Source organism: Paroedura picta, chromosome 1 (genome assembly GCF_049243985.1).
Source record: "Paroedura picta isolate Pp20150507F chromosome 1, Ppicta_v3.0, whole genome shotgun sequence".
NCBI classification, from domain to species: Eukaryota; Metazoa; Chordata; class Lepidosauria; order Squamata; family Gekkonidae; genus Paroedura; species Paroedura picta.
The window spans coordinates 141,397,489-141,411,393 of NC_135369.1; the positions used below are offsets into that span (position 1 = coordinate 141,397,489).

Below are 13,905 nucleotides of genomic sequence, written 5' to 3' on the forward strand. Positions count from 1 at the left end.
TTCTTTGCATGTTTTCTATCATTTTATTAAAAAAATATTTTCTATATTAACATGTGTATCAGCTTGCTGCATGACTGACCCTTTACCATATCAAGAAATAAACATTTCATTTGTCACATCTTGAAATGGAATACAAGCTCCAGGCCATTCTATGGAATCGAACTGAACAATGAGAAACCCAGATGTTACAAAACATGTTAAAGGGAAAAATACATAAACAAATCAAAATACTATAATAAATAATGATGCCCTGGGAAAGTATGCATTTAACTAAATAAAGCTTTTCTTTTTTCTACTGGCCTCTATGTGTTCAAGTTGCTCTTTAAAAAGTTGCTATACCAACCCATTTCTATACTTGTTCTTCTCTTATTCTAACTAGTTTTGCTTTTTAAAAAATGCAGGAATTTTCAGCCATTTACTGGGTAATTTAGTGTCCTTTATGTTTTCTTCCAGTTAATGCTGTTCCATCAGATTTACTGAGAAAGCCATTTGCACTACAGATTTCACTGTGTGGAAATCATAATGCTCGCAGGGCTGTAAGAAATTTCCCTAGTTAAAAAAGGAAATAAAAAGCAGAATTTTCCTAAATCCAGAATCAAAACATTAAAAAACAATCAAGTCTGGAACCCTACACAATAGGCTGTGTTACTCCCATTGCAATCGATAGCACCACAGCCCCAAAAGTTTTGCCCTATTGCCAGAGGCATGTGACCTTCGGAACACCTCCTTGAACAAAGCACCTGAAGATCTAGCTCTCTGCTGGGCAATGAATACTGCCATGGCAATCAAGGGATGACACAGGCATGCAAAGTTCCTCTATTTCCTAAAGAGGAAAGAAGGGGATCTGAAGATGTATGAAGTTGTAGTAGTGACAAAAACTCCCCTCCTGCTTCCTTTACAACCTCCCTCTCCCATATCTTCTCCCTGACTCTCTATTTCCATTCATATAATGCAAAAAAACAAAAGAAAAGAAGAAAAAGTTTTGGACAACAGAAGTGTTGCAGCAAAATACCTTTGTAAGAGCAGTTTCTATTCCCTTGTTTTGAGTATTAATATTTATGTATATTTTAAAGGGTTACAGAATGTAGTTGGCTTGCTCTGGACCTTTAGAGGAGCTGGTATCATAAGGCTGTACTTTTACATAATTTAAAAATCAAATTACATCATGGAAATATGCCAAAGAGCTGACTCAGTATTACTAGACAGTTCTACTGAAAATTAAGAAGCAAGCAAGCAATGAAGGTCTAGCAATATTTTGGTTTTCTGGACATTACAAAAAATAGTACTGATACATTTTAAAAATGTCCATTTGATAAAGCACAAGAATATGACATTCAGAATTCCAACACAGAAAATGTAATGTGGGCAATTTGCTGCTATTTCAAGCACACTTACCAAAAATACAATTTTATAATGAAATAATTGTCAAAGTACAGTTGCACAACAATCAGGAACCACAGAAGAAAGGATCCAACAGTATTACTAAAACTGACTGTATTGGAGGCCAATTATTAAATACTGCTCAAATAAGATGTCCTGTAGTCAAAACGCAGCATTATCCCAAGCACTTGTGAAGCTCTCTTTCCTTATGTCCAGTCTCTGAAGAGTTCATTATTGACGGTTATGTTGTTTGCATTTGGATTCTGAATGCAAACTACTCACCTTGGAAATACAGTGCATTTAGACACATTCTTATATTGTTGCACACAGCTGAAACAGATCATCTTGTAATGGCAACTGTAAATAAAAGTATGGGCTTGATTAGCTTGCTACATAGGCATTCCCCATGCATTACAGAAATCTTACTGGGAAATGTTAAATGACAATTTTACTTAACACAGAAAAAGCTAATCAATTTATCCTATAAATATTTTTATTTGCTTTGTGTCTAGAAGTTGCTATTAAGTTCTATTAACAGAAATACATAACAAAGGTTTCCTAAGAAGTGAAAAAACTTAATTACAAATGTTGAAAAAAGTTGGCCTAGTTCACATATGTACATATTTGTCTATTTAATACATTTGGAAAGGAATATGTTCATGACACAAATTTATGAGCATCAACAGTAAGTCTGAGTTGATAATACTCCAAAGTCCTTAAGTTTGGGCAGACTGTAAAAAGTAGATCAGTTTTTGTGTGCTGCAACAGAGACAATATTCAGTCAGAACTGCTGTTGATAAATTGCTCTGCTCCTTCCTGAAAAGACTTCTCTGTTGAATTAGGATCCTTCTGCCCTTTCTTTTCTTTGTTCTGCTGTTCATGTAAATTCAGGATTATGTTCCTTATTTCTTCTCGTTTTGTTTTCATTCTTGGGCGTGGAAACCAGTCTATTAGATTCATTGGTAGTTCAAAATTTAGTATGGGATCCTAGTGCAAACAAAACAAATATGCTATAAGAGAAAGTAGCACAACAGCATCTGTCCAAACATCTATATTAAAATATCCAGAAGCTTCATGTATTTAAAAATTTCTCCCAATCTCTCATGAGCATACATAGTAGATTGTTCATCACTTCTATGGAGGATGATCTCTGTATACTTTCACTTAAATTGCCTCAATCTTAAAAAAAAATTATGGCTTTAAGAATTTATGGTTGTGGCTGCTTAGAGATCTTTGGACTTGCCACTGATATCAATGCACTCATGCTAAAATAGGTCTCTTCAAACTTGTTTTGCTGTTTGGGGAACTGCATAGAGGGGAATCGTCTGCTTATATTACTTAGATGTCTGAGCTTTCCCCTTCTAAGAGGGTGAGGTAAAGGGAGGCTGCAGCTAACAGACACACAATCCCTTTTGTAATGTGTGGTTCTCATCTTCTTTTTTAGCCACATTTAGAAATTTAGCATGCTTACTATACCCATTAGTCCTCTTTCAGCTACCATCTTTGTTCATGAGTCAAAAGGACACTCATCATTAGATGACAGACACAGGGGTGAATTCCCCAATCTGCCATGGAAGTTTGGTGAGTGATCTTGGGCCAGTCACACACTCTCTTACCCTACCTCAGAGAACTGTGAAGATAGAATGGAGGAGGGGAGAAAGATGTAACCTGCTTTAGGTTCCCACTGGAGAGCTAGGTGATGTATTCATGAAGTAAATAAACTTTGTTTTCTCATGATACTTTTAAACTGACTGTTTCTGAACTAAACATTATTTTACAAGTGCAGTAAGGTAGCAGTAATGAAAATTTCTAGATCCCTTCTACCAACTGGTCTGATGATTTGAAACCAGGTATGCTGGCATAAAGGTAAAGGTATCCTCTGTGCAAGCACCTAGTCATGTCTGACCCTTGGGGTGACGCCCTCTAGCATTTTCTTGGCCGACTCAATACAGGGTGGTTTGCCATTCCCTTCCCCAGTCATTACCGTTTACCTCCCAGCAAGCTGGGTACTCATTTTACCAACCTCGGAAGGATGGAAGGCTGAGTCAACCTTGAGCCGGCTGCTGGGATCGAACACCCAGCCTCATGGTCAGAGCTTCAGATAGCATGTCAGCTACCTTACCATCCTGAGCCACAAGAGGCTCATACTGGCATACTTTCAATTTAAAAGATCTGGATAACCAAAATGTTATTTAGGAGCAAAGCACAAGCTATGAAATAAGCCAATAACTCACCTCAAAAAAGCTCTCCACATACTGAAGGACATAAACTCCACAATCACTGAAGTTGTTCTGTTGTGGCACTTTAGGGTTTGAGCCTTTCATGACATCTTTGGAAAAGCTTCTTTTAGTACCTTTCCTGACTTCCCATTCAACTTCCAAATATCTGTGGTACAGAACACAGAGGGCAGAAATATGTTTTATACAGTTTTCTGATGCAGAACACAAATTTTAAATCTGAAGTTAATTACTCACTCCCTTAGAGTTTTGACAACATTTGATCGGGAAGGGCCTCTCAATGAATCCATAAGCAGAATGCAAGGCCTGTAATTAAACAATTTTTCTCTTATTAATGTTTAATTATTCAAATGATACATAACCATAAACAGCTGCCTTATACTGAAACAGACCACTGGTCTAGCTGGTCACAACTGTCTGCTCTGACTGAAAGTGGCTCTCCAGAGGTCTTTCACATTGCCAAGCAACTGATCCAGTCAATCAGAGATGCAAAGCCAGACGGCCTACCACTGAGCCACAGTCCTGTACCAAATATATACTTTTGGAGATAAAAGGGAGTATTTGAAAAAAGAGTTAAGATTCTGAAGTCATTTCAACTTCATTGTAAAAAGCATGCAGGTTCCTAGTCTCGCCTACAACAAGAAGAACTTTATTAATCCTACCCACACAAGCTCTTCACAGCTGTGCACTTAAAATATGGTCACCATATATACTCGCATATAAGCCGACCCACATATAAGCTGAGACACCTAATTTTACCACAAAATCTGGGCAAATTTATTGACTCACATATAAGCTGAGGGTGGGAAATGCAGCAGCTACTGGTAAATTTATATTAATTGAGGCACCTTTAGGTTAAGTGTTTTTGAATATTTATTTCAAAGAAAAACAGTAAACTAGCTCTGTAAGTGTAAAAGAGGGCCAGCAAACCAGAGCAGAACAACAGTACCCGAAGTTGGCAACCTCCTACAACAAGTACAACAACTACCAAATTGGGAGAATGGACAATTCTAACTACAACTGCAGTGCCCCCCCCCCCCAATAACAAAACACTGGGGGGGGGGAAACTATAAAACTGAACACTGAAAGAAAGAACTATAAAAATCAACTTTTAACAGAAACACAACCCCAAGAAGAAAAGGCAAACAATGCTGCCCCTCAGAAAAAAGAAGAAATAAACACTAGGAGAAACAGTAAATCCCAAAGCACCCCGAAAACCCACCCCACCTACAGAAACCAAAAGAATAGTTTGGAAGAAGTGAAGGTAAAAGGGAAAAAAAGATCAGAGTCCCTCAGTCAAACCATTGCTGTCCTACAAGCAGCCACAGCAAGTTTCAGCTTCCAAGAACACTTGAAAGATAATATAGCCAGAAATTTCAATTTGTTTAGTACAAAATTGTACACCTATATGATCCAACTTTCCCATTTCTTGTGATCAATACACACACACACACACACATGTATGAGGGGTATATTTGGCTAATCCAAGCTGAAAAAATATCAGAAAAATACCTAATTGGCATTATTTATTTATTTGTTTAGACTCGTAGGCTGCCACTCACGGTCAGCTAGCTCATGGCGGTTAACATCAGAATTCAAAAACGTAGAATTTAAAAAACAAGAAACATAATAAAACAGATAAAACCCAACTAATCCCCCCTGGCTGCCAAAACCCAATGGTATAGTTGTGCGCAGGTGCCGAGGCGCAGGCGCCGGTGCATAACTCGGCGCACACATGCAGGCACGGAGCTACGGAGTTATGCACCATCACCCGCACCTCCCCTCCCCCACCCCGCAGCTCTGGATGCGTTGGCCTGCAACAGCCGATTCAGATGCCGCTGCTCACAACCCTACACAAAAGAGAGGAATGCTACCAGGATGGGGGAAATACAGGGGGACAATTTAGAGGAGGGGCCAACAGATGTCCACTCTTTGCCTGGCCTCAACCAAAAGCCTGGCAGAAGAGCTCTGTCTTACAGGACCTACAGAACTGCATTAGTCCCTGAGAAGCCCACAGCACTTCTGGGAGCTCATTCCACTTGGCAGGGGACAGGGTCAAAAAGGCCCTGGCCCTGGTTGAGGCTAGGCAGATCTTACATGGACCAGTGATCACCAACCTGTTGGCATTCGCAGAGTAAAGCACCCTGCAAGGGGCATAGGGAGTAAGATGGACCCTCAGATACGCCGGGCTCAGAACATGGATGGCCTTAAAAGTGAAAAAGTGAACCTGATCCAGAATTCAAATAGTAACCAATGCAGTTGCCTCAGCGCAGGCTGAAAACGGGCTCTCTATGGTGTTCTAGTGAGAACCCCAATAGCCACATTCTGACCAGCTGCAGTTTCTGGGTCAGGGACAAGGGAAGGCCCGTGTAGAGCGAGTTACATAAATCCAATCTGGAGATGACCATTGCGTGGATCACTGTGGCTAGGTGTTGAGCTATAGATTTTGCTATTTTTCAGCTATTTGAGATGGCCAAGCCTGAAAAATTCCAAAAATGCTCTGAAGTTGAAGGGTATATAAAGCTGAAGTTGAAGGGTGTTTAAAGGTATTGCAGTCCTTTTAAACGCCTTTGGAGTTCACTGACACAATAGCTTGCAAAAAGTATTTACATTTTAAAGGGATCATGTTCCCTTTAAAATTTAAATGTCTCCTCCCCTTCTACTGAAAGCAATGAAGAATGGGGCCTATAAAATTCTTTGGAGACCCATATAATTGAACCCCATGGTCCAATCTTTTTCAAACTTCAGGAGTTTTTTAAAGGACATCGTCTACATTGTCCTGAAGGACTTGTTTAGGAATTTGATTTTTCACTTGCGCTCTGAATTTATAACTGACAGGATAATGCAATGAAAGTAGTTTTGGGAGAAATCTGTAAAAACATTTCCCTACCACCCTTGAGAAATCTATCCAATGGACCCAACTCTGTTGCTTCACCTGAAATCAGCATTTCTGAAACTGGGGAGCAGAGACTCCCACAGTCCACAAGGGTATTCCAGGCAATCTGCAAGTCCCTGACAAGGAAAGAGGGCAAGTCTTGGATGAAAGGAATGGAACCTATTTCCCCCTTTTTTGAAGGATAGCAGTTCATGGAACTGTTGGTGTGCAGAGTCACCTAGGTATCACTTCACCTCGGAACACTAGCGCATGCAGATCAGCTGTCAGGCTACAATAGCTGGGCCATAGGAACAAGGAAGTACAAGTCCTACTATAGACATACTTACTCAGATTTAAAATGAATTGGCTTGTACTCCTTTTCCCTTTATCCCTCCTTACCAATGAAAAGGAATTAACCATAGAGTAAGAGAAATACCAAACTGCATCCACGGATAATAACAGTTCAAGGCGGTTCTCAACTGAATTTCAGGTTGGGTGATAATGGTGGTCTTCTATTTCTGTGAGCAGTTTTGAAATTTTATTAGTTCCCTTCCCACCTCTATATAGTCAACCTCTGTCTGAAAATTATTAACCAACAAGTAAGTTTCTTGCTGTCTACAGCACGAAGCCCCTTCCAATCAAAGGGTAAGATTGACTAGAACTTTGGGTGGTATCTTTTGATGTTTGGCCTGATACAATCAACTACTCTCTCAGACCTGACACACAGGCCTCAGGCACACAATAAATATATTTTCCTGAAAGTCATTTTAATGTGTATGCAATGTGGATCCATCTATTGTTTTCAGGAACACTACAGGATGAAAGCCTCACCATACACTTTGAAAGGGTCTATCTCATTCAAGGTGGGTGCTCCTATGGGAGAAGAAGAGGGCCTGGGGATCAAAATGGGATTCTCCACATTACTCAAGTTGAGAAGCACTGCTTTAGATGATATAACACATACATAAAGGCTTGGTTCAAACACAATGCAAAAATCATGGTTTGTTACTACATTAACAAGTCTGGAAATATACGGGGGTTTGCATATCCTTCCTTCCCATTCTGTGTGCTCACCAAACAATGTTTCTTTCCTGTTATAATTATTATTTACTGGATTTGTTTCTCACCATTCCCAGACTGGCTGGCTCGTGGCAGGTTACCGGATAAACCCCACAATAAAACCCCAGTTAAAAACCCACCCTTACAATCTCCTCAGGGGCAAAAATAACTAAACTCTCATCCCCCTCTCCTTCCCCTCAGCTTGGCAAGACCCCTGAGCTGCACCTCAGCAGAGAGGCTCACTTCTTCAGATACATCTGTCACTATTAAGTTTGTCACTTCAAAACTTACTGTTTACATATAGTTGGTTTCAGATGCCTTTGTCCTAATTCTGAGTTACAATTGTCGTCTGTAAGGCCATCATCATCACTGCTGTTTTCCTATTTAAAAAACAACAACAGAGAGGTTAAAATATTGTTACAGAAGCTAGCTTACATTTTCCACCTGTGGACTGATGTGCAATAGGGCAAATAATTAATGCCTTCCTTGGATTATTTTGAGCCAGGACAATTGCGGGGAGGGGTGGATAGGGCTGAAGTCCCTTCTCCTCCAAACTATGGTCCTGGCTCATATTGGGCACTGTGGAAATTAGGCAATTAGTTCCAGCAGTTGACATCTGTCGGAATAGAATGAGAGCTTGGTCAAGGGAACTCAGGCCCAGCTCAGAAAAATAAGTCACAAATATTTCATCCTTTAGCAAGAGTGCTGCTCAATTCAGATATAAAGACCACCATGCCTGAATAAGCCTTGCTTTCTAATTGTTTCAAAAGAGAACATATCAAATATGAGTCTGTTATTCAAATACAGTACTGGGAAAAGACTATTCTGTGGACTTATTATAGCGCAAATACACCCCCTGTAGTACTTACTGAGGAACAAATCTATCATTGGTGGTATAAACAACACACACAATATACATATAAGTATCCCTACATTTTCCTCTGCAAGAGGACATCGACACAAAAAAATCAATTTAAATACCACCCACCCTAGTGCTAGTTTGAAAACAATGGATTTAAGCCTATGATTACTTTCTGCCCATGGTAATAGGTACGGTGACACAAGAGGTGATTTCAACTACTGCCACTTCCTCACTTCAGCTGCCTGTTTTGCATGGCTTTCAGTCCACACGTTACAAAACTTGCCAGCATCACTTTTTTTGTGCTGGCAGGCAAGTAGCTAAAGAGAAAGAAGCATTTTTTTGCAAGAGCCTTCTGCTTGCCAAGCAGAAGACCCAATCCACAGAATGCTGAGTTGTGGTATTTTTAGCTCTTGCACATTAATCTCTTAACCTCCAATATGCAAAAGAAACAATTGCTTAGACTTGAAAATATTACTAAAAGAACAAAAATTTCGCTTTGTCCAGTCAGTTTACACTGAGTTTTAAACTTTCTTGGCAAAACTTAATCCCCTGACATGTAATGTTTTTTACCTGATTATCTTGATCTTCTGAAAAATCTATTAGCTCATCTTCATTTAGCTTACTGCTGTCAGCCGAATCTTCACTGTAGTTTAGCCTGATTTTCTGTAAGCCATCTGCATTAACATAAAGACCAATACATTAAAAAAAATGCATGAGATATATTAGTGCCCAGATGAGAAGGGTAAACCACAAAGTGAGATAGAACTCTTCACACAAGGACCGTTTATGCACTGGAGGTTTCATGCCAGGCTGCAGGATGGAGTTTTAGTCATGGCAGGTTGTCCCACCTCTTCCTGCACCCACATGGGGGAGCATTTGGCCTGGTGCACTTCATCCGCCCCGGATTTGTGCTCCTGCATGGGAGCTGCGGCAATGAAGTCCTCAGTGCATAAACGGTCTAAAAAAGAAAAGAAAAGCACACAAGAAGCACACACCAGAAGCATGTATTTGAGCTTTAGGTTCATTTTGCATGCCGTTCGCCTCTGAAATTCTATGATCACATTTATGAGCTGCTGGTTCCAAAGTTCTCAATTCATCTGTCCTGCTGGTTAACTGATTTAGGTTTTTTAGCTCACTCTTCCCACATAAGTGTCGTCTGCAACGGAGGAATTCGCTGTCCTCCACTTCTGTGCCTGTGTCAGCCAATGCACCACTATGCTTCCTGCTCAGCACTTTCTTTGTTACTGCTGCAGAGGAGGCATGCTGTAATGGATCCAAGTTGCTGGATGTAAGAGGTGAAGTGCTTCTGTCTTGATCTGAAGAGGAAGCTTTCACTTGGGTAGGTACATGTTCCTGATAGTAAGGGTTGGGTTCATATATTGGTGTCTCTAAACCCGGATAACAGATGACAGCCAAAAACCAATGTGCCCTGTAAAACCAAGCAAACAACAAATAGCTCAAAACCACTCTTAATGGGTATCTGTTAGAATATGAAACATTTTATACCTCAAATGTACTCAATATGAACCCCACTTCCCCCTTTTTATTATGATGTCAGGCATCCACATAAAGATAACTTCTGAGTCCCACCAACAGTGTATTGGAGACATTCCCTCTAATGTCCCTTACATGGTCAAGAAACTGTCCTTGAAAAAAAAAGATGCAGCACCAAACACAGAGATACAAAAAGAAAAATTGGCATAGCCCTCACGAATGCAGAAGAGACCTGCTAACATTTTCAGAGAAAATTTTGGATCCCAGCCAATTTAAATAATTCAAGTTTGGAAGTTTGGTAACACAGTTTGACCTTTTCACAGTTAGCTAAGTTTCATATACTGTGGAGCCGTATGGTTCCCTGCAAAACTACTTCTCTGCTATATATTAATTACTTCTGTAAGTTGTTTTTATTTTTTATTTTTTACAATGCTTCTATTTTATGGGACACTTAACACTTCCCTTAAATGCTGGGAAACCCATACTGTTGTTCAAACCGCCAGTTCTGTGAACAGCACTTTACAAGCAGGAAAAAAACCAACTTATTCTACCCAAAGTGGCAAGTAGTCGGTGGACAAAAGGAAGGAGTAACAGGGTACTCTTTCTGCAATCCCTCTGCTGCACCTTGCCTAAATAGAATTATGTCTGCTTTGCTAAAAAATACAAGACAGTTTCACTAGCATTGTAGCTTTACTATCTTTCATCAACAGTGTACACTGCTTCCATCAGAACCTGAATTTGATGGATGTAGTTACAGGTAGGCACGGAAAGAAGGCAGCTTATTGTGTGTGGTATAAAGACAACAGCTGTCAGCACCACTATACAAAAAAGTGTAAAAATTCACAGAAGTATAATATTAAGTTCCATAGCAATTTCATGCTTCCACTCAAGCAAGAAGTGGTACAATGCCTTTTCTGCACACAGAGGATTTTTTAAACTGTTTTTCTCACAGGGTGTTCTAGCATGACATGCAAAACAATTTTCTTGCAAGTGAAGAGCAACTGGGACCTTTTCTGCATGGCAGCAGCTGCGCCAGTCTGCCACTGGTTCCTCGCGATGGGGCCATTAGCCCTGCCACTTCCCAGGTACTCACAGGGGAAGATTTTCTCCGCCATACCCAGTCTGCCCCAGCTTTTTGCCTCCACATGAGGCAGCCGGGACAGAAAGGTTCCGCTGAGCTTCACAGTGGCATTTTCTTCTTCTTTCATGAACGGAAGATTGCACGACAACACAATCTCTTCACGAAAATTTTTTAAATGCCCCAGTCAGTTCCACGCCGCCGTGAAGCTCCACAGAGCCAACTGGAGCATTTTCCCCCCTTCCAGAATGCTGTTGGACGGGGAGGAGCTGGGCCCTCTTCCACTTTTACATGGGCTTACACTGGGAAAGGCCCCATTGGTGCCCACAGTGAAATTCCCTTGCCGCAGGACAATGGAGGGCCTAAAGCAGGTAAGGGCCAGGATGGTAGTGACATCATGTGGAAGTGGGAATTAGCCCCGCTATCATATGGGCGCTGGTTCGGCCTTTTCACCCCATGTGGAAAAGGTCTGTGCATCCACTACGGAGCAGTGCTTTAAGGCTTCGAACAATGCTTTGTAAATGAATAAAACGGAGGCCTGGCTTATCCTCAAAGCAAATTTTCTGTGGAGAAGTGTGTTGCTTATGCCCTCATGTGGTCAGATCTTATATTTTATGATGTCAATTTAATAAACAAGAAGTTGTGCTCCGTGGCATGGCTTTCAAAATTCAAGTCTGAATTTGCCATAGAATGTTCTGTAACTGAGATGCCATCTCCTCACATATGTGCCTGTACACACTGTCTTGCACCAACCAAAGCCTGGGTCTATTCCATCATGGCTCCAGCTTTGTGTAATGGGCTTCCTTGGAGAGGGGAGAGAGACTGCTTCTTACGAGATCTTCAGGAGGTGTTGCAAGGCTTTGTCAGCCTTTTGAGGAGGCTGAGTAGCATCCACCTTTTAAGTGGGAGAGGACAGACAGATGTTGAGCTTGTCATTTGTCTTGGGTTTCACCCAAAAATGTTTTAACTATTACTGAACCAAAAAGGAACGAACAAATCTTATTTCTATTCCTGCAGTATGGATTCCATAGTTCTTTCAGATCCGTGATTAATAGACAGACATCCAAGATTTGAAAATACAGCCTGAAATGGTACTCCACATACACCCAACTAAAGATACTTACGCTTCATTAAGAGGAACAAAAATAAAATCTTTCTCAAATATATCCACATGGCGTGTCCATGTTTTCACTCGTCCATGTCTTTTTTGTTGAATTCTATGAACACATCAATAGGGAAAAAAGGCATTTATAATCTCTATTAGGGGGTTTCATAATCTCTCCTTCCTAAAGTGAGAGTTTAATTCAGTGGGTCAGAAGTGAAGTGCTAAACTCTATGACACGCCATCTGTGGCTCTCCTGGCACCATTCCTCAGTGTGGCATCTACCCCATGTTCCAAGTGGGTAAAGCTCAGTAGGGTTTGTGGCAATAAGGTAGCTTGCATCTTGAAACAGCCACCACTGAAGAAACTACAAGACAAGTAAGCAGCAGGTCTCATGCCACATATGGAAATAAAGGCCCCATCCTCTTCAAAAACTCCCCCAGACTATGCTCTCTAATCCCATAAGAAGACTAAGATGGTCACAGAGAAGACAAAATAAAACCGAAAAAAGTTGTTTGCACAAGTGAACTTGGAGGGGCACACCCCCAACATTAGACTGATGGCAGAACAGAGAAGCCACTGTAGGAACCAGGCCGGAAGGCTGCCTGCCTTCTAGTCACTGGTCTAGTCAATGAGGTGGGTGGGATTCCCTCTTCCCTAAGTGAGTTTTTAATTTCAGCATGAGAAAAGAAGACAGGGAAAACCCCTGAATTGCTATGACAGAAAGGGGACCTACAAATTTTTGTAAGTCTGCACATGTACCTTACATTATTGTACTTTTGGTGTCCATTTGGTGTCCATTATTCACTTTTGGTGAAATGGTATATAGGTCATCCTTATCCATGGTTCCTCTATATATTTGTGAAACAGCCTGGGGGGTGGAACGTGTCCAACTGTCCAAGTTGGAATAGGGCCAATCAGGGTGCAGCTAGCAATGCTGGCTGCACCCTGTTTGGCCCTGCCCCTGCAGCTCCCACCCTCTGTCCCTGGACTCTAGCCTCTTTGCTTTCAGACGTGCCTCAGTGCCTGGAGCCAGCAGCAGGTAAGGGGAGAGGGCCCTGGGCAAAGGGTCGTGGTAGAGGGCCTTCTAAGCAGGGCCTCTTGGCTTGCTAGGCTGGGTCTGCTAACGAGGGCCTCTTGGCCTGCTAGGCTGGGCCTGCTAACGAGGACCTCCCGACCGGCTGACTGCCTGCTAAGGAGCTCTGTCCTGGGCCTGCGCCTGTGAGCTGCGGCCCAAAGCTACCTTAAGCTGCCCGTCTGGGGGCCAGGGGAGGGGACCCATTCAAGGCCTGTTCTTAGGAACGGGCTTTGAAGCTAGTACAGGAATAATGTGCATCTATTGGTTGACAGTACTTGCAAATCTGGCTCTCCATGAGTTGCAGAGTAAAAATGGTGGTAGCTGTAATCACCCTTATGTTCTCAATAGGGATGGACACGAACCACATTTTTGCATTTCAAACCACAAGTCAATATACCAGTTTGTGAGCCATTTCACCTGTTTTCTGCTCACCGCCAAGGACGGCAGTGAGCAGAAAAGAAAGCTCACTTTTCCGAGATATTTAAACCTCCTCTTTTTGCTCCCTGCTGCTCAGCTGTGTTTTGTGAAGACAAACTGTTATCAAAATACATGTAAGTTCGTGGTGGCTCTTCAGTTTGCAAATGACAGGATGAACTTTAGTTTGTGAGCCAGTCTGTGCCCATCCCTAGTTCTCATTAAACAAAGAACTATTATCCATTTATATTTTCAGTTATCTGAGAAAGAATGGAAATATCTTGAAGACGTTGGTTTAGAAGTGTAAATACTACCTAGAATACATA

General features: G+C 41.4%; 1 protein-coding gene across 9 annotated transcripts in view; it reads right to left on the bottom strand.

Annotated features, from left to right (window-relative positions):
• Window positions 1–13,905, bottom strand: part of SENP6 (SUMO specific peptidase 6) — a 77,610-nt gene continuing 63,705 nt past the window's right edge. For all 9 annotated transcript variants that reach the window (XM_077306403.1, XM_077306413.1, XM_077306433.1 and 6 more), the window contains 7 exons: window positions 12,110–12,202; window positions 9,409–9,842; window positions 8,984–9,087; window positions 7,843–7,931; window positions 3,855–3,923; window positions 3,615–3,765; window positions 1–2,367 (listed from right to left, as the gene is read on the bottom strand). In XM_077306403.1, coding sequence (XP_077162518.1) covers window positions 2,158–2,367; window positions 3,615–3,765; window positions 3,855–3,923; window positions 7,843–7,931; window positions 8,984–9,087; window positions 9,409–9,842; window positions 12,110–12,202 — 1,150 coding nt within the window. In that variant the 3' untranslated portion in view covers window positions 1–2,157. The remainder of the gene's footprint in view (window positions 2,368–3,614; window positions 3,766–3,854; window positions 3,924–7,842; window positions 7,932–8,983; window positions 9,088–9,408; window positions 9,843–12,109; window positions 12,203–13,905) is intronic.